The 26,066-nt window shown below is 38.5% G+C and overlaps 1 protein-coding gene across 4 annotated transcripts in view; it reads right to left on the bottom strand.

Annotated features, from left to right (window-relative positions):
- The window catches only part of PLEKHA8 (pleckstrin homology domain containing A8), a 115,621-nt gene that overhangs the window by 47,010 nt on the left and 42,545 nt on the right, over positions 1-26,066 (bottom strand). For 2 of the 4 annotated variants that reach the window (XM_060020665.1, XM_060020666.1), the window contains exons 5-12: positions 24,518-24,676; positions 23,447-23,487; positions 21,468-21,625; positions 18,966-19,125; positions 18,471-18,556; positions 14,154-14,212; positions 13,639-13,769; positions 12,914-12,984 (exon numbers count right to left, since the gene is read on the bottom strand). In XM_060020665.1, the coding sequence (XP_059876648.1) occupies positions 12,914-12,984; positions 13,639-13,769; positions 14,154-14,212; positions 18,471-18,556; positions 18,966-19,125; positions 21,468-21,625; positions 23,447-23,487; positions 24,518-24,676 (865 nt within the window). The other 2 variants (XM_060020664.1, XM_060020667.1) reach the window with 2 other exon arrangements.

Below are 26,066 nucleotides of genomic sequence, written 5' to 3'. Positions count from 1 at the left end.
GTCTCCCAGAACTGAAGGATATGAGTCTCCAGATTTAAAGACCTATCCAAGTGCTCAGCACAATGAATGATAAAGACCAAAAGGAGAACACAGTGAAATTTTAGAATGTGGGCATAAAGAACAGATCCTAAAAGCATCTAGAAGGAGGTGAGGAACAGTTTATACACAGTGGCACGTTAGATTTTACAACAGTAACACTGGAAGCTGGAGGACATCAGAGGAATGCCTTCAGAGTACTGAGAGAAAATTACTATTAACCTAGAATTCTACACCAGCCAGAGCAACACTCTAGGAAAAAAGGGGCAGAATAAAGACAGTTCCAGGAACTCAAAAATTTACCTCCCTTGCACCCTTTCTTAGGAAGTTACTAGAGTTTGGATACCATCAAAAAAAGGGATTGGATCAAGAAATAGGAAGTCATAGGACTTGGGAAATGGAATTAGGGTGAGGTGGGGATGCAATATAGGAAAACCTGTGAAGAAAAGTCCTAGGGCAATAGCAGTACAACAATTTAGACTGGAAGAAGAGTTTAGAAAGTACTGGAAGGGCACACTCCAAGAAAAAAAATACAGGTAATCTGATACATTCGTGAGTTCAGAATGATGGTGATCTGAGAAATCTGATGGTACGGGGAAAAATGTAAACCTCGTGTAAGAAAGAACGAAAAAAATCACAGAATTCTGGCTCATCATCATCATGTTACCTTGTGATATAATTATATAGGGAAGGTGGAAGCAGGGGAGGTGAGGTAGTGACAGTAAGGTCTAAGAGAGCTAATTTCTAACCCATAACAGAAATCAACAGTGATTAACACTGATAAGTCCACAAAGAACAGTAAATCGTTTTAGAACTACAGAGGTATTGGAAGAAATAGTCAAAGCAGTTGAAAGCGGCAGCCTCTTTTAGTGAGTCTGAGAAGTATGGAACAAACTGCTATTTTTTGTTATAACCTTTTTGGACTCTGTGATAAAAAACAAAACAAAACTCTGTGTATATATATTTAAGTAAAAGAAAAAATTTTTAAAGTTTCTCCAGAGTGGAACCCAGGACTACAGATTTCTTAAAGACTCCTAGTGGACTGTGATGCAGCCGAGTCTATCCGGGAAACGATGACAGAACTCAACTGAAGATGAAGGCAAAACGCAGCCACAGAAAGAGGCAGAGCCTAGACTGGCCAGCAGTTCCACAGACGGTAACTGTTTGAAGATAAAAGTTCACTGTTTGTCTGGTAAATAAGTCAAATTCCTTGAGCGTAAAAGCCATTTCCCTGAGCAACCAGGATTAGTTAAATGAATTTGCTCCTGATAATTTTAATTAGCACATTAGAAAACTCAATAAGCTTTCCAAAGTAGGGAAGACTTAGAGGATAACAGGAGAGACACTGAAAGGTAGCTCCTCTACTGAAAAGGCTGTTGCCAAATGCTCAACATAATCTATTCTCTTAAAAACCAGCAACTTGAAAAACTATTGGCAATAATATCAAGTCTTCAAAATGTTCTTTCTCTATAACTTTGGGTGTATTACGTCACCTCTATGTGTTTCAGGTTTCTTTGTCTATGAGCAGGGAATATAAGAGAACCTACCTCAGAGTTATGAGATTAATAACTTTATGTAAGTAAAGCACTTAAAACAACATCTAGTGCATGGTAAGTGCTCCAATTCTAAGTTGTGGCTGTAGTTTCTTGGTATTAGACATAGCAATTCTACTTCTAGGAACCTATTTTGAGGAAATAACAGTTTTAGTCAAAAATGCATAAAAACAGATGCTGTTCTGTCTGTAAAAACAAATTTAGAAGCAGCTGAAATTTCCAACACAGAGATTTGGGCAAATACATTACGGTACCTCCATACTAGGGAAATATTATGCAGTCCCTAAAAATAAGTGGGGAAGACTACGGCTAACACTGCTGTTGGATACACAGCAAACTTGTTCCAAGAGTAAATTCTAAGAGTTCACATCACAAGGAGAAACATTTTTTCCTTTCTTTTTTTTGAATTGTATCTATATGAGAAGATGGAGGTTAGCTGAAGCTATTGTGGTAAGCATTTCACAATGCATGTAAATCAAACCACCATGCTGTGCACCTTCAACATACAGTAACGTCTGTCAATTCTTTCTCAATAAAACTAGAAAATATAAAAAATTAAAAAGTGGAGAAAAAGAATACAAAATTATACAACCAGCTAAATGTCAAAAAATTTATATGCATATACAGAGTAGGTATACAAAATAAAGGTAATTATACACATAAAATAGACATGTAAATATAAAAATATAAGTATCTATAAGTAGCTATTTATATAAATATATGAAATGAAATAGAACCATATTGAAGAGAATATGTAAAAGTATATGAAAATAAGAGCTAAGAAGGTAAAACACAAAAATGTTAAAAATCCTTATTGTAGAGTGGTGAGATTATGGACAATTTTAATTTTTACCCTTTCTATTCTTCCATAATTAAAAAATTTTTTTTTTTACAATGAGTCTAAATTACTATATATTGGGAAAAATCCTGTAAGTTAAAATGTTCTTTTAAAGACTCATGCGTATGATAAATTTTGTGCTATAGCTTCATTCTTGTTGGCAACATCTCGGATCATCAATAATATTTCAGGATTAAACTCTGCCTTCTATTCTGAAAAAAAACAACCACCCCAAACCACATTTATGTTTCTTATAAATGGTGCAACTCAGTGTTTTCATGCTCTGTCACCTCACCGAGGGAAGGCGGGTGTGAGGCACCTGTAGGCAATCACAGTATTTACTCAGGGAGACTGATGAATGCAGCAGCACCCTTTGCCTCATTTCTCACTAGCAGTTTCTCAGTTATTCTGTCTTCACTGTGGAGAGCTGTGATGTGTGGGATGGGCACCAGCCTCGGAGACAGCAGATCTGGGTTTAGACCTGGACTCTGCCACTGCCTCACTCTGGGACTGGAACAAACAGTTCTGAACTTGTACAATAGTGGGAGTTAATCCTGAGGATTACCAAAGAGAGTGAACACAGAAGTACCTGGCACAGTGCCTGATGCACAGTAAGCGTCCAACAGCCAAATGGCAACTATTATTATGTTATTAAACATGCACTGAAGGTAAGTGTGAGCAGTCAGTGGCTGCAACTGGTCTGGCTCCTATTCCAGTGAACAGTAGGACACAGAGCTAGTCATCTCTATGCTTTCCAAAATGTTTCATTTTTACTAAAATTTGATTTCTTCCACGGTAAATTCTTCCCACTTTCTTTACCTGCCTCCTAGTAAATCATGACCTGAACGGTTCTTACCTTAGGCAAATGATGTCTCCCATGCTTTAAATTAGTAAAAGACCATCATCTGCAAGGCTCTTTTTAATCCCCCGACCTTCCAAACAACACTCATACTCTATGACATTTCCTACTGTACCACTACATGAGACTCCGCCTTTTCATGGCTGCACCTGACTAAGGCTGACCTCTCCCCAGATGAGAGAATAACAGAGTATTACTGCTGACATAAAGGGGCCATCTTCTCCTTCTATTTCACAAAGCAGGCTAAGTGATTTGTCCGGGGGACTATGATTCTCAGGTGTGTGCTCTTCCTAGGTCACGCAAGGAAGGAAGGAGCGGTAGCTAACAGGAGCCCAAACATATGAATACCAACACGTCCATAAAGAAAATAGCTGGGTAAGAAGATATTTCTAGTCCTAGCCACTGGCAATCCAGGTCAGTTAATATTCAAGACAAAATTCAATTTAGGGGAAAAAAACCTGACTAAAATCTGAGAATTAACAGGATTGACTTTAACAGGCAGCAGAGGGAGCTATGGGCTTGAAACCACCACTGGTTTCCCCTCAATGGTGAGCATTTGACAGCTTCCTGCCTATCTCTACACTGACACTCTTTACTACCACATCAGAAGGCAACCACTTCTGAGACAAATCTTCTCAGGGTCACTGGAACTAGATAAGGTGAAGCACATTCTAACAGTCTTTTCTTACTTTTTATTGCCAACATTTCCATACAACAAAGACCTATAGACTTAAATGAAATAAGCAATATTTCGTTCTTATTCTCAAAAACAAACAGAAACACCACACACACAAAGCAAAACAAAACACCTTGCTGTGACCATCAGAACATTAGGAGGCAGAAGGATTACTTACCGCAAAAACCCCTCGAACTACCCAGCCATGGTGTTGCCGTAATGTTTTACCATATGCATTATCTTGAAAAGAAGAAAAACTCCATGAGGAACAATTTCATCAGAATTTGATGTGCTATTTGCATCATGTCCTTTCTAATGTATGTAGTAGCACATTCCTCTTGGTATTAGAAACTGATAAAAAAAAGCTGAATTATGAGATTATGCACCCCAAAAGTCTTGAGTAGGAAAAAAGCCTACAGAGGTTTTTTTTTAAAGAAAAATTGGTATTTCCACTCTTACCCTGTGTCATATCTCAACTTCAGCTTATTATCATGGTTGGAAAATTCAATACATATAAGGAAGTAAAGAGGGAGGAAAAGATACTGTAATATAGAGACTAAATACAATTTAAAATACACTATAAAAATATAAAAATGCAGTTCTTTGAAATGTTGTGTGATCCTGAGCCAGTCCCTTAGCTGACCTCTCTAACCATCTGTTTCCCCCTTTGTAAAATGAACTCTAAGGTTCTCTTCAATTCTAACATTCTATTCTGGGATGTCAAATGCTTGTCCTAGATGTCCCTATGACCCTGGATATACAGTTTTAAAGCGAGAAACCTTTAAAACTATTATGGAAAGAACAGCTTGAAGTTATTAAGGTAGATATAATGTATATGGTGAGGCCTATTGATAAAAGTCATTCACATTCTAGACTTTAAAGATAAAAACCTATTATTTTTGTCCCCGTGAGTTTTTTAAAAGGAGATTTAAAAACTGCTATATAATAATTTTAATTACCAAAAAAAAATCTCGAGAACAAGATGACTGTATTTTATGCAAGGGATGTGTTCCTGAAGGCTTTGAATAATTCAATACATGCAAAATTCAAAACTGATTTTTCCACAAGAATAAATGCGCTCTCAGGAGGGCACAGCTCTGCATCACCACAGTGCATTTTTATTTCAATGCTCCATTTTATTTTCTCAGCATCATCTCCAGTGGTCTACAGAGTCCTCACACTCCTAAATTACAGCACAGAGTATCATAGGGGTTGTTCGACCTTCTTTATCATGTTTTACCACATCTAAATTTTATTCCAAACTTATTTATTTTCATGGGCTAGTTTCAACACTAGTACAAGCACCACCATCAACCATTTAATCAATGCTTGGGCGACACTGTAATAGGATATAAAGACATTTTAAATTATAACAAGAGCAGATGTTAAAATAACAAAAAAAAAAAGACACCAAATCCACAACCACAGGCTCCTATGCAGTAAAAAGCAGTGCGGTTCACAGAATACTGCCAAAGAACATCAGGTATCTGCATTACTGGGCAAAATAGCACTGCCATGTGGCTGTAGCTTGAACACTTCACAATTTATTCAAGCCCTCCAGCTTTGAAATGATGTAATTCTTGTCAATTTCTATTTTTAAAATTTGGGTGAGGCTTTATTAATACTTTTAGCATACCATGTATCAATTTTACATAATTCAAGTTTGCATAAAATACATTATATTTTGTATAAAAGAAGACTGTACGTTTGAATTCTAACAGCAGATTTCGCTGGCTATCTCAAGTTTTAGGAATGGGTTGAAATGCCAGCATCCAGTGTGGTGAAGCTAAAGCAGAAATGATAAAAATCAATAAATTCAAGGGCACAAAGGACTCTTAGAAATAGCCTAAAGGAGAACTCGAGATTAAATTCAATCTTTTTCTTAGGAGAGCAGTCTGTAGGCTAAGACAGTGTCAAAGATACAAGTCTTCAATGTAAGCCACACTTAAAACCTATCTGATTCTCTAAGGGGACAGATGTTATCAGGGACATTTTAGATGGTATTTAAGACCTTAGTGAAGAAAGGGTTGCTAGCATACAGGTGCAGACGGGCAGGAAATACTAGGCACAGCCCCCGCAGTAAATCAGTAAGACGGTCAAATTTCTAACCGTCTAAGGAGCCATCTGGGCTGGTAAGAAGGTGTACAGTCCATGGAAAACATCCTGAGGTGAGTCACAGACGTATAGTGGGAACACTTTCTTTCTTGTGATCCGAATCCACGTAAGGTATTAAATGCCATTAGAAATCAGTAGATGAAATTTAGTGCCATTACAATCTGCTCGTAGACATCTGTGATGGGAACAGCTGCTCCATTCAGCAAGAACTTAGTGCGAGTCTACCACTGCCCCTTACTAAGTGCAAGGCAGCAGGGATCACTGGGTGCTTTAAACTCAGTCCCTTGCCCTCAGGAAGTTCATGGGTTTATAAGAGAGCCAGCCTTTAACAAATCATCGTTATGCAAATTGCTGACTGCTGTAACAGAGATCTCTATCCAGTGCTACAGGAAAAGAGAGATGAATCCAGCCTGGGAGCAAGTGCACAGAAAGAATTCTCCAAAGGAGTCTCAAAGGCTGGGTAGGGCAGAGAGTAGGGTGGTACCTGGGGCTGCAGACAGAGAAAGCTACATGCAGTTGTGAGAGATGGTGGCATGAAGGGGGAACAGTCCAGTAGGGCTGCAGATCACTGGGGCTGGGGCCAAACTGTGAGGACCTTTTTTATGCCGTGTCAAGGATTCTAAACTTCCCACCTGAGGCACCGTGGTAGTTTAAAATAACACTTACTGCTTTTTTTCTGATTTCACAAGTAATGTTCAGGAAAATGCAAAAAGGGAAGAACTAAAGAAACCTATAATCATGCCTCCCAGAGGTAACCACAGAGGGCATTCTGGAGGTATAGTCTCTGAAGTCTTTTCTCCTATACAGACAGTATTATTTTCTTCTACTAACAGTCACGATCATTCTGATTTGGAATTGTGGTAGGGAAGTAAAAGGAGATCAGTATTTCTTTACGGTATGCAGCAAACGCAGCTGACCGCTGTCCTGGTCCCTGAGCCTTCGGCTCCAGAGTTCACCTGGCAGACAAACTGCCTGTTTATAAGGGCTCTGGATCCAGTGCTACCCCAACCTCAGGGGCCTTATACCTTTCCTACACTTTGCCTGTGAAGTCAACCACTCAAAAAAGCCCAGAAACCCTTCTCCATGCTCCCTTCTATGGGACAGCAAGAAAACAAGGATGCTGTGAGTCCAAGTAAGAGGGGCAGGCTGGTCTAAGGAAGGGAGCGTGTTTGTACAGCAACACGATCTGTGTCTCCCCCCAGCCCTTCTAGAGAAGGCAGTTGTTCCTTGCTGTGCCTGCATCTTGCCAGAGAAGAGTCCCACTGGGCAAAATGTGGGCCAGTAAGTCTAATGGGAGAAGAGGGAGGCAGAGAATTTAGGCTAGGTCCTGACTCAGGCCTAGGAAGACCACCTCCACAATTGAATACCAACAAATAAAATAAAACTCATAAATGAAAAGGACTTGCCCCAAGTCTTTAGCTGACTTCTAGGGCTGCAAATATCCCTGCCATGTGAGGCTGCATTAAATTAGGATGAAGTCTAAGCATTGACCTATTTTGGTTACCCAGAGAAGATTAGATAATGAAATACATTAATCTTCACTATAATACCCATTCATTATCATAATGCATGTTCTATAATCTGGAAGTATTTTTGGCCTCTGAAAGACATAAATGATTCCCTTCTCCCAGTTCTCTGAAATCTGTCAGTTCCTTAGAAACTGAGGCAAAATTTCTAAGTAGGAAGTGTTGACAATCACCTTGCCCAATTCTCTTCCTCTTACAGATGAAAAAATAGAAGACCCAGAGAGAGAGTTACCTGCCCAAGGTCACAAAGCTAAAAGCAATGAGAACTTGGGGCATTCTTGTCACATTAAACCATTTTGACAAAACTAATGTTTATTCTTTGTGATAAAACAAAATAATGAAAATGAAAAACGTGCCTTTTCCCAGCCACATCTTGAAAAAATTGGAACCTTATTCTATTCATAAAGATGCAGATTTGACTTCTTTAATGGTTAGTCAAAAACTTTCTATGAGGTATTTAGAGATTATGCCTCAACCTATCATAGCATCTGAACAAGAACTACCTTTCCATTACTGTTGGTGGATAGCTATTCTGTCCAGGAACAGAATATATGAGAGTGTTTCTCTATTGTAAATCTATAATTAGTGAGAATTTGCAAAGTTACTTTGGGTTGTAGAGAGGGCAAAGGAGAAATGCAAATCTAAGTCTTAGGAGACAGCTTGAGAAGTAGACAAGCAAAGCCAGAAAAGGTGAAATCCATCATTCACTGAGCTCAGGAAGTGACAATCATCTCAGTTCTGCAAATGAGCTAAACTAGGAAGTCCTTAGGCAAGAATCACGAACAAAGAAAGGTTTGAAAGTGAATAAGCAGTGAATAAATCTGAAAATACTGAGTGAAAAAGGAAGAATGTGTATAATGTGACACCATGTACATGAGTTTAAAACATGCAATACATTACTAGATACTGTTTGTGGACACATAAATATATAGTAAAAGTATAAAAACATTCATTATATAACGATAAACTGCAAATTCTGGATGAAGATCTTCTCTGGAAGTAATGGGGTTATGAGGTAGTAGATGGTACTGTATTTACCTATTTGGTCAAATGATAAATATTTGATATAATTTAAAAAAACCTACTACTAGGAAAGTACCCCCAAGTTCTTTACAGTGACTAAGCTTTGGGCAAAATGAATTGTATGGAGAAAAGCCAACTCAATAACCAGTTGACAGAGATGGAACAAGTACCCAGAGACATCCTTTGTTACCTTCAGGCACCATCGAGAAGAAAACTTGTACTGTAAGCCAATTCTGCCATTAGAAGCACATGCTGTTAAGAGTTCTGGAAAGGGCATGACTTGATTCACATTCCCTGGTACTTTCAGAATAATTAGTCAAGTTATGATTTGATGTCAAATATCTGATTATGAGTTCTAACTTCATCTCTCTCATATAGCTCTCCTTGTTTGTGAAAGCCTTTCATATTAAATGCATAAGTGAGCCTCCTCTACCTTTTTTTTTCCTCCTATCCTGTGCTACAGATCTTGGTTAGGTTAATGTTTACCTGACATTTACGGAATCATTCCGAGGTGAGGGATGTGGCAATATGCTATCCCACTGAGGGAATAGTGCAGAACACATAATATTTAGTACAATGGTGCATGAAATGGCAGAGCAACTTTTCTTCATTTCACTTACAAAGATGCTTTCCAAAGCCTCTTCTTGATGTGGCGTCTGTGAATGGAGGGGCTCAGCTACAGGGTGGGCCATTAAACACATTTGCCTTGTGTACCCAACTCTTTCCTTAGAGTGATCTCTAGAGAATGTCAGAGGACACTAGAGTTCAGAGCAGCTCTTGGCATGAGACCACCCAAAATATTCCACTCTGATCATCATTATGGGGAATTCAGGTGATGGCTCAAATGCAAAAGGGGGCAGTATAAAGCCCAAGGCCTCCTTCCGATTGCTGAAAACTCATTCTAGGTCACAGAACTGCAGCAATACAATGACTATACATGCATTTTCCAGAGAGTTAATAGATGTCAAGGCTTCCGTTGTGTCATTTAGGACTGTTACATATCATCTCCCATTTTCAAAGCCACTAAGACTATCCAAAATTATGAGCAGTTACCTCAAAACCTTTCTTAAGCAGTGTTTTCAAATTTGGGAGTGTCCTTATTTTATCCCTACTAATTGTCTTGCTGTTCCTAGGTTAAGAAAAGTTTTCAGCCATTGGGTAACCAGCCAATTATCATGAAAAGGAGGCAAAATTAACTGATGCTATGGGTAACTAATTTCAGTACTTTTATTCCTGCTTATTTAATAATCACTTAGATGCAGTCAAAATTCCCAAATAACCAAATGTAGCCTAGTGACAGGTGAGCTTCAACATCCCAGCTCTAGATGAACGGGTCTCACACTTGAGCATGGGTTAGAATCACTTGCATGACTTGTGAACACACGCATTTGCTGGGCCCCACCTTGGGAGTTTCTGAGTCAGCAGGTGTCAGGTGGGACCCAGTAGTCTGCATTTCTAATAAGTCTCCAGGTGATGAAGATGTTGCTGTCCTTGGACCACTTTGAGAACCACTGATCTAGATCTGAGACCCTAGGGAAAGTACTCATCCTCTCTAAACCTCAGTTTACTTGCTGTAAAAGGGGAGTACTCAGAAGATTAAATAAAATGTTTATGGAGAACCTAGTGTTATGCCAACACTGGGTGCTCTATAAATGGTAGCTGTTATTACAATAACTCAATTTCAGAATAAAAAATGCAAGCTAATTTGCCTATATGTGGCATATAAATTGCACATACCCACTCTTTTACTTATATACCTAAACTATCTCATTTTAGACAAAATATCACTTCTGCTTATAAAGCCTGTGATTTCAAAATGAGAAAAAAGCCAGCAATCCAGAAGAAATAGGCAACAAGCAGCCTGTGGGTTCTGCATAGTTAATGTGTAAACAGTTCTCATAAATCTCTCTTATTTGCTTGCACAGAACTTGTTGTGTCTGTGTTTAGAGGGAAGGGGGCTGGTTAGGGGAGCTTTATCTCTCCACATTGCACAGCAGCAGGAAACTAGGGATCCCAGTAAGCAAAGATGATTTAAATCATGAAGACCTCTGAAATAACCCTGAGCATCAAGGATGAAAATCTCAAATTTATGGTCCCTTTTCCTTTCCACTGAAAACAGTCCAGCGGGGAAGAAAAGGAAGGAAAAGCTGAGATTGGCTGTGATTATTTCAGTTTTGAAGCAGCATTTGCCCTTCAAGTCTCCTCTCTCTTCATAAAGTCAACATCTCTAGGCCCAGCTTTCAAATCAAGTAAAAGATAGGGGAGGAAAGGGGGCAGAATTAGGGATGGGGGCAGGGCAGAAAGGGTATATCCTCAACTGTCTCTCCACCTCCAAGGGGCAAAGCTTTTCTTTTCACTTGCTGTGTCTGGTAAGCAGCTGGGTTCTCCTCTATCCCAGCTCCAGCAGAGGGGTAATGAGATTAGCATTCTCCACTTGCCCTCACACAGCCAGCCATCAGAAAGCAGTAGCATCCTGTGACGTGTGGAGTCCACCACGCACACAGTGCTGAATCCCATACCTTCTGCATTTCCTGCAGGTGGTGGAGTCTTCCTACCAGTGCGGAGCTTCCATACTAAGAAGTCAGCCTGGAGAGAAATTTCAGGCTTGGCAGCTGAGCTTGGTAACTTTCCATTTGTGATTTGGGACAAATAAGTCCCATTTTCTGGTAGGTTATCAACTTTGTATATGTCATGATGATGAGAATATAAACAATAGAAGCTAACCTCTATTAAGTGCTTATTATGTACCAAATTTCTAATCTTTTCACATGCATAAACCTATTTAATCTTTACAACAATCTTATTAGGGAAATCAAGTCATCATTCCCATTTTACAGATGAGGAAACTGAGGCACACAAAGGTTAAGTAAATTGTCTAAGGGCACCTAGCCCATGATCTTAATCACTCCACAAAGTCATCAAGTTTGATGGAGACTGGTTAGGGAGTCCTAATAGTCATGGTGAATATATTTTTAATACTGTAATCAGGACACTTAGGAGAGGATATAACTGAGACGGTCCTGGAAATTCAAGGATGTATGAGAAACCCCAAAATGCAGGTAGCTCAGGGACGGTGGAGAAGACCTTCTGTGGGAGAAATGAGGACCTTACAGCTGAGGATCCCAAAATGACCCTGCTTCAGATCCTTTGTGGTCTTAGCGTGTCTTTTGATCTTTCAGAATTTCAGTTACCTAACCTGTAAAAATGGACTGATGTGAGGACTAGGTTGTCTAAATTTTTTATACAGTGTTACAGAAATATCAGCTTTTATTGTTTCACGGCACATCGGCAAGTTTCTATACAGGGAGGCCTGGGAAAATCACACAGGGGCAGGATCCCTCAAGACTCATGACCCAAAGGGAGGACTAACAAAAGGAAGAACTCACCCCTGACATTGATAAAATGCTGTGTGAACACTGGCTCCTCCTCCCCAGCAGAAGTATCTAACTCATTCATTTCATTATTTATAATCATGACTGCCTAGAGCCTGACCATGTGCTTCTCTACATCATAATAATGCAGGGCTTCAAAGTAATATGGAAATCTCACTCCCATCTGATCACCTCAATGCCCATCCTGGAAGGATTTCCTAGAGACCAAGATTGAGAGTTTAGCCAGTCTGTTAGTGGCACTATGAGGATGCTTCCAAGTCTTCAATGTTTTCCAAAAGTGGTCCAATAGGTGCATTGATCCATCCATCTATCCACCCACCCACCCAATGTTTATTAAGTACCTACAATGTTCCAGTCACTGCATTAAGATGCTGGAGATGTCGGACGATCTCCTTTGACCAAGGCCTTCATCCGAATCTCAACTACCACCACAAAAATGGGGCACATAGGGCACTTGAGGAATACAAGATGATGACCAGCCCTTCATCTTACTTCAGAGCAAAACCTAGGGTTCCCCACACCCTCCCTTTTATGGTCTCCAAAACTAGCTTCCCTCTGGATACGGATTTTAGAAAACTACACAGTTATCTCAAGATTCATTTAGGAAGAACTGACTTCTTAAAAATATTAGGTTTTCCTATTAAGATTAAAAGATGGCTCTCTATTAATTTAGCTCTTCTTTAAGATATACTGATTTTTAATAAGTTAGATCTAGACTACCAGGTCACTATCTCGAGTTCTTTTTTAACAAAGCATATAAGAAACAAACAATTAATAATAATGAAATAGAAAAATACCAAAATCAGATCTTGAAAAGCACACCCTATCTCCTCCTCCAAGGGTCTCCATTCCACATCCTATTCAATTAATCAACCAAAATGTAAATAACACTTACTCAGGGCTGTCTGGATGTCCTTTTCACCATTTTTCACTTCTGTCAAAAATCCCTTCAAAAATTTGAGACCTCTAAAACAAAAAAGAGGAAGAAATATTATTTTCAAAGTTCACTTATGTTGAATGGGTATGAATAAATGGCAGACATCAGCTTCTTTTTCAGTAGTATCTTGGGCACAGCAATAAACAAGTCAAGTCACATGGCAGTCCTTTCTAAGTTTCTTCCCTGTGATTTCCCTTTAGCTTGCCCTAGACGCTTCTTATCTGAAATACCTACACAGTGGTTTTCAAAATGTGGTCCCAGGACCAGCAGCTTCAGCATCACCTGGGAACTTGTTAGAAATGCAAATTCTGGAGCTCCCCTCCAGACTTACTGAATCAGAAATTGGGTTTTGGGTGGAGCAATCTGTGTTTTTTAATAAGCCCTCCAGGTGAATCTGATGCCATTACAGTTTGCGATCCACTGACTTAAAGACAAACCAATCGGCTTTACTGTCCTTTATGATTCCTATCTTATATATTCTATTAATATTAACAATGTTTATCACTATCAAGACAGAGGCAAAAAAAAGTCGATATTCTATTCTTCAGGCCTTCTAGAAAAGGCTATACATGGGTTACAGCTTTCACTCAGAAGTAGCCTCTTTTGCATAACAATTTTTTTTGGTAGGGGTAACATTTCAACTAAGCTGGATTTCAACTGCTGCCCCACCCCAGTTGCCTCACCTCTTCAGCCACAGGAGGGCTTCTGTAGCTGAGTTCCTAACCTGGGCTACATCGGCCTCCACTTCATGCAGCACTATCTTCTGGAGTGTGGTAAACTCTTCTTTGTTGGTTATATACTTCTGATTTACTTTCTGCAGGAGAAGCAGGGAAATAACCTAAGTTAAAAGTGCTAAAGCTATCAAGCAAGTCAGATTACTGTTGAGACCTAACTTTGTCAACCAGGCCTCTAAGAAATCAAAATGAATTAAGCCTCTCTTACCTTCGTCCTTATGCTTTCCAAGTAATCTGTTTTATTTGTTTGAGGATTCTTATTAGGCTTAAGCTAGAATTAAATAGTTTCAGGGTTTTAAAGTACTGTTTTTAAAGTATTTTTTCCTCTGAGAAAGGTTCTTACAGCTGGCCTATACTTTTCATCCCGAGTATAAAACTCAACAATCATTTGTTTCTGAATGAGATTTCATGCAGCTACTCCCTCCAAATATACAGTCTCCACGGAGACAAGCCAGTATATTCACCTTAATATTTCCAACTAGATCCATTTTAACAGGAGCAAACACTGTAGGGCCAAGTTTGTCTAGAAGAAAAGATTGAAAACATCTTTGAAAATGCAATTTTTTCAAGTGGAAAATATTTTTTATAGTAGCAATGAATTTAACAGGGCCCCCCCCCCCCCCCCGCCAAACTTTTATTTTTTGCTTTTAAATCATTTTCTAAACATAAGCTTCAAAGGTTCCTGGCACACTGTCATTGCTTTTTTCTACTTCACTGCTCTGAAGTGAGTAACTATAATAAGGGCCTAAGGGCAGGTGAGGATAACCTTGTAAGTTTAGAATGCGCATTGTAATCCTTAGGGCTGCACTGTCCAATACGGTAGCCAGTAGATGTGTGGCTATTGAGCTCTTGGAATGTACCGATTCCAAACTGAAATATGCCATAAGTATAAATATATACCAGATTTCAAAGACTCAGTACCAAAAAAAGAATGCCAAATATCTCAATAATGATTCTTTTATATTGATTCCATGTTCAGATGATATATTGTATATACCAAGTTAGATAAAATACATTATTAAAATTAGTTTTATCTGTTTTGCTTTACAATTTTAATATTCTTGCCAGAAAATATAAAATTATATATGTAGTCTGAATATTTTTGTTGGATAAGAGCAACTAAAAATAGTAACACAAAGGGGTATAGCCAAAAAGCCAAAAGAGAAAATATAATAAAATTCTAAAAAATACTTGACTCATCCAAAAGAAAGGCAGGAACAAAGATAGGTAGCTAAAAAGCTAAAAGAGGAAATAAAACAGAATACAAAAAAATAATTGATTAATTGGGTGGAAATCAAGAAAGGAGTAAACAAGGAAGAACACATGAGACAAACAGATAATAAGTAGCAAGATGGTAGAAACAGACAGCAAGATAGCAGGCTTAAATTCATCCAAACAATGTAATTTATTACACTGAGTACAAGAAAAAAACATGATAATTTCAATAAACACAGAAAAATATATTTTATAAATTAACTCATTCATGATTGTAAAAGACAACTCAATGTACAAGTCAATTGTATCTATATGCTATTAATAAACAACTGGAAAATGAAATACTTTTCATGATAGCATAAAAAAACATAAAATTCTAAAAGTTATTCCTAACAAAAGATGTGTAAGACCTTTACACGATACAAAACGTTGTGAAAATAAAGACCTAAGTAAATGAGAGATATAGCACATTCATGGATTAGAAGACTCAATGTTGTTTAAGATGCCAATTTCCTACTAATTGGTTTACAGTTTCAATGTAATCCTAATCAAAATCCCAACAGGATTTTTTTTTTTTTAGAGAAATAGTAAGAAAATCACATATGTTTATTGAAAGGTTTTCAAGATTCATTACTTCAAAAAAAAAATCACAATGGGACACATAGAACAAGCTCTCTTTTGTGTCTTATATAATACAGTATGTCTTATTCAGAAATGCCTCTATCTATTCAAAACAATCAGTTGGTAGTACTTATGTTTTACTTACTCTCACTAAGTTTTGAGTGGTTTACTGGCTTAGTACAGAAAACCAGTACATTTATCAGAATACTGCATTTTACTACCTTACTCCTTTTTTTATTCCTAAACCATAGTCGTTTTCTGTTTCTGTGTATGTTTGGGATATATGTAATGAGATTTATTTTCATTTATACAGAGAAGTATTTATGATTTCTCTGATTTTAAGGTTTAAGACTTAAGACTCCTGGCATCTTCATGATAAGAGGGATAACTTGTATTATTGGCCATAACTACTGGGTAGGATGGAATTGGAGTTACCTTGTAGCTCTTCCATCAGACTGCTATTCTATCCTGCCTCCTACTGTCATACATGCTTATCAAAGAATGTATGGTCCCAGGAATCCTACAGGAAAAAAAAATCCCCTTCAACCTCTAGTCCCAGTGTGTATATAGACTCTCCTTTCTTTGGCCAACTGGACCACGTGGAAGCCACCTGCATGCCCCCCTACTCTGTGGGCTCCACTTTGTCCTTGCTTATCCTATCCAGGAGAGTGAAGAGGAGTCATGGAAGGAGGATGGGAACTTTGATACCCTCCACACATCTTTGGAAAGGTCCACTCTAGTACACTGACCCCTGGATACGGTCTTAGTTTTTCTCTTTGATCTGTATCAGGGCTCTTCTTCCTCTCTGGGGTTGAATTAGTGGGATGGGCAGCTTTGCTTTTTCCCTTAAAGTAATGGGAAGCATGCATGGCCCATGATTCTCCCCCCCCCCACCCCGTCACACACTGTATTTTATTTTTACAAGAGATAAATAAACTGACACCAAGCATTGTAAATGGATGACCACAACAAAAGCAACAATGATTGCAATTACCAAACATGAAACACACTCATACTATGTCATAATATTGACATTCATTTTAACAGCTAAAATTTATATGGACATGCAAAGGACCTAGAATTGCCAAAACATCTTGAAAAAGAAGAACAAAACTGGAAGAATACATTATCTGATTTCAAGCCTTACACAGTAATTAAGATACTATAATACTAGGATGAGGAAAAAAAACAGATGGCTGAAACAAAAGAGAGTCCAGAAATAGACCCACACTTATAGGGTCAACTGGTTTTCAAAGTGCTGCCAAGGTAATATAAAAGGGTAAAAAGATACTTTTTCAACAAATGGTTCTTGAACAACCAGATAAAGGAAAAAAAAAAAAAAAAAGAAGGCATCTCAACCCTTACCTCACACCACATAAAAAACTGATTCCAAGATGGATCACAGATGTAAACTTAAAATCAAAAATAAAAAGTGTAGAAGACAACACAGAAGACTATCTTCATGACCTTGGGGATAAGCAAAGATCTTTTAGGATACTGAAAGCACTAACTATAAAAGAAGAAAACACAGATAAATTGGATTTAATGAAAATTAAAAACCCTGCTCTTCAAAAGGCATCATTAAGAAAAGAAATGAACAAGTCATAGTCTGGGGGAAAATATTCATAATGAGTACGTCTAAAATGAAATGTTATTCAGAACATACAAAGAACTTTCAATTCAATAATAAAAAGAAAATTAACCAACTTTTAAAAATAGGTTAAAGATTTGAACAGACTTCACAATGGAAGAGATAGCAATGGTCGATAACCATATGAAAAAGTGCTCAACATCATTAGTCACCAGAGAAATACAAATTAAAGCCACCAAACACTCACAGAAATGGCTAAAACCAAAAATACTGACACCACCAAGTGCTAGTGAGGATGTGAAGCAACCAGAATATTCATATTTTGCTATTGGAAGTACACAATGGTACAACCACTCTTCATGAAATTACATGTATAAACCCTATGAATCAGCAATTCCACCCCTAGGTGTTTACTCAATAATGAAAACATGTGCCCACAGACACAAAAACGTTCAGAGCAATTTCACTTATAATAGCCCCAAACAAGAAACTACCCAAATGTTTATCAGTAGGAGAATGAATAAACAAAATGGGGTAGAATACTATTCAGCAATAGAAAGGAATGAGCGACTAATACATGTAACAAAAAAGGTGAAAACATTATACTATCAAGAGTATAATAATGCAAGAGTACGTAACATGATTCCACTTATGTAAAATTTTAGAACACGCAAAACTAATCTATGGTGACAGAAATCAGTATGGTTGCCTTGGGCTGGGTGACAGGTTGTGGACTGACTGGCATAGGGAACATTCTGGGGTGATGAAAACATTCTCTGCCTTGATAGAGATGTGGATTACATAGGTAGATGCATTTGTCAAAACTCACTGAATTATAACAGTTAAGTTCTATGCAAGATATACCTTGATTTAAAAAAGAGATACAGAGTTAAGTGGATTATATAGCAAATTTCAACACATTAGCAATTCCTGGTACTACTGGCTCTATAAAAAGTAAATGTAATTTAAACTTAAATAAAGTTATATATATATCTTTTTTTAATCTGAAAGAAGTTTTAGCTGGTAAAATGTTTTTTCATAGTACCAACAGATTTGAAGATCTGTTCCTCAACGACTTTCACTTTTGCTCTTAAGTAAGATTTCTAGAAAACAGAATTCCCTTTTTTCATTACACAACTCTAAGATCAATATTAATCATAATTAGAAATGAAATGGAAATATGTAATAATGCTTAAGGTCACACAGTTTTAACTATATGTGCCTAGTGATATGAAGAGGTAGATAAGAAGGGTCATCTCACTGTACACATAGCTCAGCATATTTCTACTACAAAATAACTGCAGTGAAACAGATTCTAGAGACTATGAATTTAAGGCAAATCCAGCAATCTTACCTAATACTGGAACCACAGCATAACATGATGCTAAGAATGCTTCTGTGGGAATGCCACTGTCTTCCAGAAGTTCAATGTCACTAAAGCTAAACAATTTGGTGATACAGAGGAGGAAAGATTGAAAACACAACATTAGCATGCTCTGCAGTTCAGAGGCAGTCATGAAAACAGCTGCCCCTCTGTAGGTCAAATCATTTAACTTCATCTCACAAATATGCCCCAGTGACTGTTCTTCTATTATAACACAGTCTAATAAAATCATTTTCCAAAGACAATCCACCAAAGCAAGCTAAAACTTGTTGACAGAGTATACTCTCACAATCCAGTTCCTTCTCATCCACTGCTTCAGGCAAGGTGAACAGTAAAGCAGATGCTTGGTATGCCACATTCTCTATTCTGTTAGGATACGCCATCCCCTGAAAGGAACACCAACATTGACTTTCCAGAAGGAAAGCTCGTATCCAACTGTCAGTGATGTTAGAGAGTACAGAATACCTGGTGTTCATGGTACTAAAGAAAGTTGGGATGACTTCTTGGCCTTCTTCCCAGTGGGCTTCTGGAGAGCTGCTTGAGGAGTGGGATTCAGACTGTGCCAAGTGGCTGTCATGATTTCCCAGGTTTTCCTCTCCATCTTCCTTTATCATTTCACGTTGGACTGTAAAGCAGGAGATACCTATTACTAACCTTTTATTTATGTATTATAAGATTACTATATATATATATATTCATTGTTGAACATTCTTAACACAGAAAAGTATACAGAAAGAAAAATCAGTAAATACTATACATATACACACAAACAAAATTGAGTTTAAATACATGTAGATTTTCATCCAGCCTGTTTTCACTGAACGGTATATCATGAATATTTTCATTATCATTCAATACTCTTCAAAACATGGTTTTAATGACCATGTAATATTGAATCATGTTTATGTGGCGGGCATTTAGGTAGTTTCTAAAATTTCAGTATTATAAGTAGAGTTGAGCCTCAATATTAGTGTATTCTGTCTTTGTGGATTTGCCTACTTGCTGAAGTTTATTTGTAATACTAAAATCAACGCTCATGGAACTCTTGCAGTCATTTTGGATATGTGCAGAGTGGTGAAAAAATTTTGAGTTACCTGACACGCATGTTCCCAGCTGAGGTCGAACAAGGTGACACTCTGCCTTCTTGTTTTACCTTTCATACTGTACGCAAATGTGTTTATTTAGTGCCATTTTTTTTTTTGCATTCCTGTGCATTTCGTTGTTGATTTTGCTGTTTAAAAGGACCCCCAAGTGTAGTGCTGCCTAGTGTTCCTAAGCACAAGAAGGCTGTGATGTGCCTTATGGAAAAACACGTGTTATATAAGCTTATATAAGATGAGCTTCGTGGGCTTCCCTGGTGGCGCAGTGGTTCACAGTCCGCCTGCCGATGCAGGGGACGTGGGTTTGTGCCCCGGTCCGGGAGGATTCCACGTGCCGCGGAGCGGCTGGGTCTGTGAGCCATGGCCGCTGGGCCTAGGCCACAGCAGTGAGAGGCCCGCGTACCGCAAAAAAAAAAAAAAAAAGAGAGAAGCTTCGTTCAGGCATGAGTTATAGTGCTGTTGGCCATGGGTTCAATGTTAATGAGTCAACAATCTATATAAACAAGGTATCTTTTTTTTTTCCTTTAGGAGGAGGGACTCTTTTCTTTTTAATTTTTATTGGAGTATAGTTGATTTACAATGTTGTGTTAGTTTCAGGTGTACAGCAAAGTGAATCAGTTATACATATACATATATCCACTCTTTTTTAGATTCTTTTCCCATATAGGCCATTACAGAGTACTGAGTAGAGTCCCCTGTGCTTTACAGTAGTTCCTTATTAGTTTCCTATTTTATATATAGTAGTATGTATATGTCAATCCCAATCTTCCAATTTATCCCTCTCCCCAACAAGGTGTCTTTAAACAGAAACACACAAAACAACAATATGTTCTGATCAGTTGATGAAAATGTGAAAAGAGGCTTGCGGGAACCTAACCATGTATTTCCCCTAGGAGCAACGGTTCAGTATTTTCTAATTCAGTGTTTGCAGTGACTTTATAGAACAAAACTACCATGAGTAATGAGAATTAACTGTAATGTCATAAAGGACATCCCTGTCCATATATATTTGTCTTTAAATCTGACTATTCCCTGAGGACAAATTCCTAGAAAAAAATTATTGGGTCAAATAAATAATAGTACTGTTTTAACAGAAATTCTCCTGTCTATTACTTACTCAAGGGATAAGACTTCAGTGATGTATGGATTGCTTGCTGCAGGTTAACAGCTATGAAAATGCATCTTTTCTTCCCCCCACTCACCAGAGGAGATGAGGAGGAAACTTTAAAAAAAATTTTATTTTCAAACTATTTAATACACACTTATAACACAATTAAAAACTCTAAGATGATTGTCATGGACTGATCTGAAGTTGGTTTTAGTAGTTAGAACCAATGAAATTAGTAAATCGAAAAGGGCAGCACTTTCAACTACAGGTTATTACCAAAAACTTGGGAATTTGGCTTGATGAACAGAGACGGCCAGGCGAAAGTCTGATGGTGGTTGGTGAACTCGGACATCCTCAGGCCTCACCAGAAACCAGGAGGATGGAAAACTGAACTGCCATAACTCTGCAGACTCTTAAGTCTCACATCATAGTCTATGTTCAATGGACTTTGAAATTCTGAGCAGAAGGCCCTAATACTCATACTCTCTAAAAAGTCAGCACAGACAGCTACAGCTCACTGAAGCCCATGGACATCACAGCTAAGAACAGTGAGTGGGAAACTCCTCTTCATTCTGCCTTTTCAATAGGGGGGTCAGGTGGGATGGCAGAACGTTTCCAAGTGAACTCTGTTATCTTACGAACAGCTGCCTCGGGAGCTACCTAGCACGCTGTCTTGAGGTCAGTCCCTATCAAGTGTCGCATCATGGATAATGAATCAAAGCCCCATGATCCTTTTATTCACACCTTTTTTGTTTTTACCTGTTATATTATCATCTGTATTTTCTTCACTTGATATGCTGCGATCTGTCTCTGCAGGTTTCAAACATAAGGAGCTCTTGTTTTTCATTAGGATTTCTTCATCATCATTTATTTCCATATGTAAAGATCCATTCTCACAACTGTTTAACTCTGTTTGCCTAAAATTTTTTTAAAAGGAAAAAAGCCAAGAAGTCCAATTATTTGGTCACAAATAGATTGCACAGATAGATCCTATTCTGAGGGATGGGGAAGGGTCCACAACCACAATTACCAACTCCCTTTAACATTGATTGAAAAACAGAACTGTTAAATCAAGCCAAATCTCTCACCCCACCCTCCTGCCTCAAAGGCGGGTATCCTCCTGTGCTGGGAGCAGGCCTGTCTCCAGGCTGAAGTTCAGAGACCAAAGAGCCATTCATGGCTCTTCATGCACCCTCAGCTGACTCCAACTTCCTGCTCCCCACCAGCAACAGGAAATATTCACTGAGAGCACCCGGGTTTTCAATCAGCTTTTCTACAGGTACCACATTCAACACTTTTTCTCACTTGCCTCAGCTTCTCCCTGGAAGGTTTTTTCCTCTCTCCTCACCTCTCAAATCACTGGCCACTTCCATTTGTTTGCCTAGCAGTTAACTGTCTAGAAGCCACAGCTGTGGTCAAGGAAGACAAAAAAAAAAAAAAAAAAACCCAGGAGGACACAATACATCCTGAGTATCTGTTGCTCTTTAAGGTAACATAAAAGGCTATTTAACATGCAAGTGAAATAACTGATTCTGTTAAAGGGACAATCATAACATCTTATTATAAATAACTAGACTCAGCCAAATTAGAACAAAATCATTTTCTTCTAATACGAATAAAGGGAAAAGGTCCAAGCTACATGTGGACTCCAGGAAAAGCATTTGTTTTTCTAAAAAAATACCGTATTTCAACTTGGCAATTAAAAATATAGGAGTATATTGATGAAATACCTCAAAAGAAAAAAAAATCTACAAAGATGTTCCTAGTAGAAATATTTAGATCAGGAGAAAATTATTAACCAAATTGGGGAACAATCCTTGTACTAAAGAAACAAACAACTGTATATAAAGAGATGAAAATATTAAATAACAACTTGAAAGGACAAATACATGGACAATGTCAAAATACAGGAATGCTTATATGAAATAATAACTGAATAAAGACCCTAAATAATAGGAACATAACTGTGTAAACGTGTACTTTTTTTCAGTAGTTCAGATTTTGATATTATGTTCTTTTTCCAACCTGTAAAGCTACCTAGGATTTTTATTTTTCAATGAAACAAAATAGCACTGTCTTTTCTGATAAAACCACATTTAAATCAATGCTCGGCTCCTTCACAAGAGAGGGGGTTCCAATACTCAGTACAACAGAGAAATGAAAAGTTATTAGCTGTGGTGGGTGAGATCCATATCCTGGGGAAATGCAAACATCTTCCCTAGTAGTCAGTGCTGAATGAAAGATTTGCAGTGCTTCAGGGTCACCTCTGGTATCATCTCAAACCATGAGAAAAACCACCACATGATTTCTTTTCTTTTCTTTTTAAAATTTATTTATTATTTTTGGCTGTGTTGGGTCATTGTTGCTGCACATGGGCTTTCTCTAGTTGCAGTGAGCAGGGGCTACTCTTTGTAGCTGTGCATGGGCTTCTCAATGCAGTGGCTTCTCTTGTTGCGGAGCACGGGCTCTAGAGCACGTGGGCTTCAGTAGATGCGGCGTGTGGGCTCTAGAGCACAGGCTCAGTAGTTGTGGCACACGGGCTTAGTTGCTCCGTGGCAAGTGGGATCTTTCCAGACTAGGGCTCGAACCCGTGTCCCCTGCACTGGCGGGCGGATTCTTAACCACTGCACCACCAGGGAAGCCCACCACGTAATTTCTTAAAAAAAAAAAACAAGGAATACCAATATCCTTATTTTTATATTTTTAGAAAGAAGAAAAAACAAAAAATGTTACTGTACCTTTCCAATGAATTATGAATTGGTACAATAGGATGTTTCATCTTTAAAAGAAGCAAAGAAAAGAAAATTCACATGTTAAACTCCCAACAGAATATATTTAGAGTTTTATCACATATGAAAGTGGTAAATATGATCATAACACACACTGCCCCACTCAAGAGGAATAATTTTAGGTCTTCCCAAAAGAAAGGAGTCATTGATCCCAACCAGTCTCAAATAAGGATACCCAAATTTCTAAGAAAAAGGAAGATGGTCTTTTGAAGGGCCTAATTACCGTATTTATACCCTTGGTGGTTAGCTTTCTTGTAATTACTATTACACTCATTAAATATTATTAAATACCAAACTATGATACAGCATTGTATCAAACACTGGAAGCATAAAGGTAAACAGTATGGGGTTCTTGCCCTTAAGGTACTTTCAATATAGAATAAGGCTAAAATAGGGGTATGCGTAGAGGAGGAACTCTTAGCCCAACTAAGGGATTCAGGGAAAGAGAGATTAAATTTTAAAGGATGAATAAGAGCTAAGCAGGGAAAGACAGGTGAGAAGGGCATTCTTGGTACTGGGAAATGGCCCAAAGAAGTGGGGGAGCTACAAGCAGTTAATACGTTCAAGCCAGTTATGAAAAAGAAAGAGGTTGGTGATGTGGGAAGGGGCTAAGACGTTTTGACTTTAACCTGTAGGCAATGAGGGAGCCACTAAAAGTTTTAGGTGAAGTGGCCCAATTTACACTGCATGAACAGAAACACTGTAGGCTGCCTGGGAGAGTCGAGTTGAAGGCAACTAGTTAGAAGGCTATCACCAATCTCAACAAGACTCCCTGGACAAGGAGGCTGGAGACGAGAAACTAGCTACATCAGAGAGAGACATGTTCAGGTGGTAAAACTGCCAACACTAACTGACTGGATACGAGGGACTAAGGGCATATATAATAGTGGACATAAAAGAGAGTCCACTACAAAAATGTCTTTATCGGTTGCCAAAGGGTGATGGAGAACTTAGCTCAGTATATCACTTTCTTAACTTTTCATCATGCCCTACTGCAGCCAAGCTGACCTGGTCTGTTACCTTGTTGGACTTGAGCATGGCCAGCTGAGGTGATCCTGGGGGAGTGCGATAGAGCAGCTCAGAAGTGAAGGCTGCGTTTGCGATCTGCATGCATTCTTCCAACGTCTTCAGAAAAGTATTGCAGGTTGATTTCAGCAGAGTTCCCACATCAATTCCCTCCTACAAAACAACCAGGGTGAAGACTCCTTTACCTTGCCAAAAAGGAAAAAGCCCAGTTGTGGAATGTCCTTAGAGCTTTTATCCAGCTAATAACGGGTGATAACAATAATCGTGTACCCGTCTATTTTGCTGGACAAATATGGGTATCAGTTATAAAAGAAAAAGACTGAGCAAGTCCAACTTATCTATTAATCATACGCAAGCCTTACCCTCAATCTGCCCTTCATGCTCACCCACCACTCCAACTGAAGGCAACGACTTCTCTCAACTCAACAACACTATATGACAGCAGTATGTCAGGTGCTAGGCGCTGAGCCCTTGTGGAGTTTGCGGTCTCTAAGGGGTGGCAGACACCAAACAGAATTATATGGACTGAAGACCAGGGGGATCAATGGAAAAATGTCTCCCACTGTCTGAGTAAAAATGAAGTTCTAGAATAGAAGCATTAGAAACCACAAATCACAGTACAGATGAGTCTTTCAGTACAGATGAGTCTAAGAGGTTTCAGCAACTGGAATTATTCTGAATATCTAATCATTTTTTTCTCCAAGTTATTTCACTTGCTCAGGTTGTTTTTCCTCTGGATATTGATATTGATAAGTTGTTCAGGAAACTGAGGCTACCCCCTGACTAGAGAGTTTGGTAACCACATCTTAGTGGCATTAGAGTTACCAGATTGGGCCCAAGATGGAGTCACTCATGCTAAGTCTCACAACAGCAAACCAAAAACTTATCCAAGTTTCTATGCTGGGCTCTCCCAGAAAAGGCAGGCCTAGGTCAACCAATCAGTGCTTGCCTGCTCGGCACAAGCTAGTGTACTGACCTGGCTCCAAGACTTCCCTTTGCTCCATATAAGAAAAGTAACCCTGCTTTAACCATTCAGTGAATGCCCAGTATAACGTCCTTGTTCCAGCTCACTTTGGTCCATAAAGATCTCTAGCCTGGTATAGCTCTTCACAGCTCCTTTCTACCTGCTAGACTGGACGCTGCCCGATTTATGAATTGCTGAATAAAGTTAATAAGATCTTTAAATTTTACTCAGTTGAATTTTGTTCTTTAGCCATAGCCTCTATATTTTCCTCAATTTTGTATTTCTAACAAGCTAGATGTTACTGGTCGTGAACCACTATTTTTCAGACACCAATTACAATGTGTGTTTTTTTTCCACACCACCAAGAAATTCTTGGACACCAGCCGGGTGTCTTACAATTCTGACACAATTTACCTGGAAATAGTGTCAGATCTCACAGGTTAAGCGCTCAGTCCTACAAGATTGCTCCCCACCCCCACTTCAGACACCAATGGCAAGTTCAGGGTGTCACTTGTGCTACTGACTGACCCACTCTAGACTGAAGATTCCAACAACCCCCTCCTTGTGTTTAATTACTTT

The sequence above is a fragment of the Delphinus delphis genome, chromosome 9, assembly GCF_949987515.2.
Source record: "Delphinus delphis chromosome 9, mDelDel1.2, whole genome shotgun sequence".
In the NCBI taxonomy this organism is placed as follows: Eukaryota; Metazoa; Chordata; class Mammalia; order Artiodactyla; family Delphinidae; genus Delphinus; species Delphinus delphis.
This window is presented reverse-complemented; position numbering and strand designations above follow the sequence as displayed.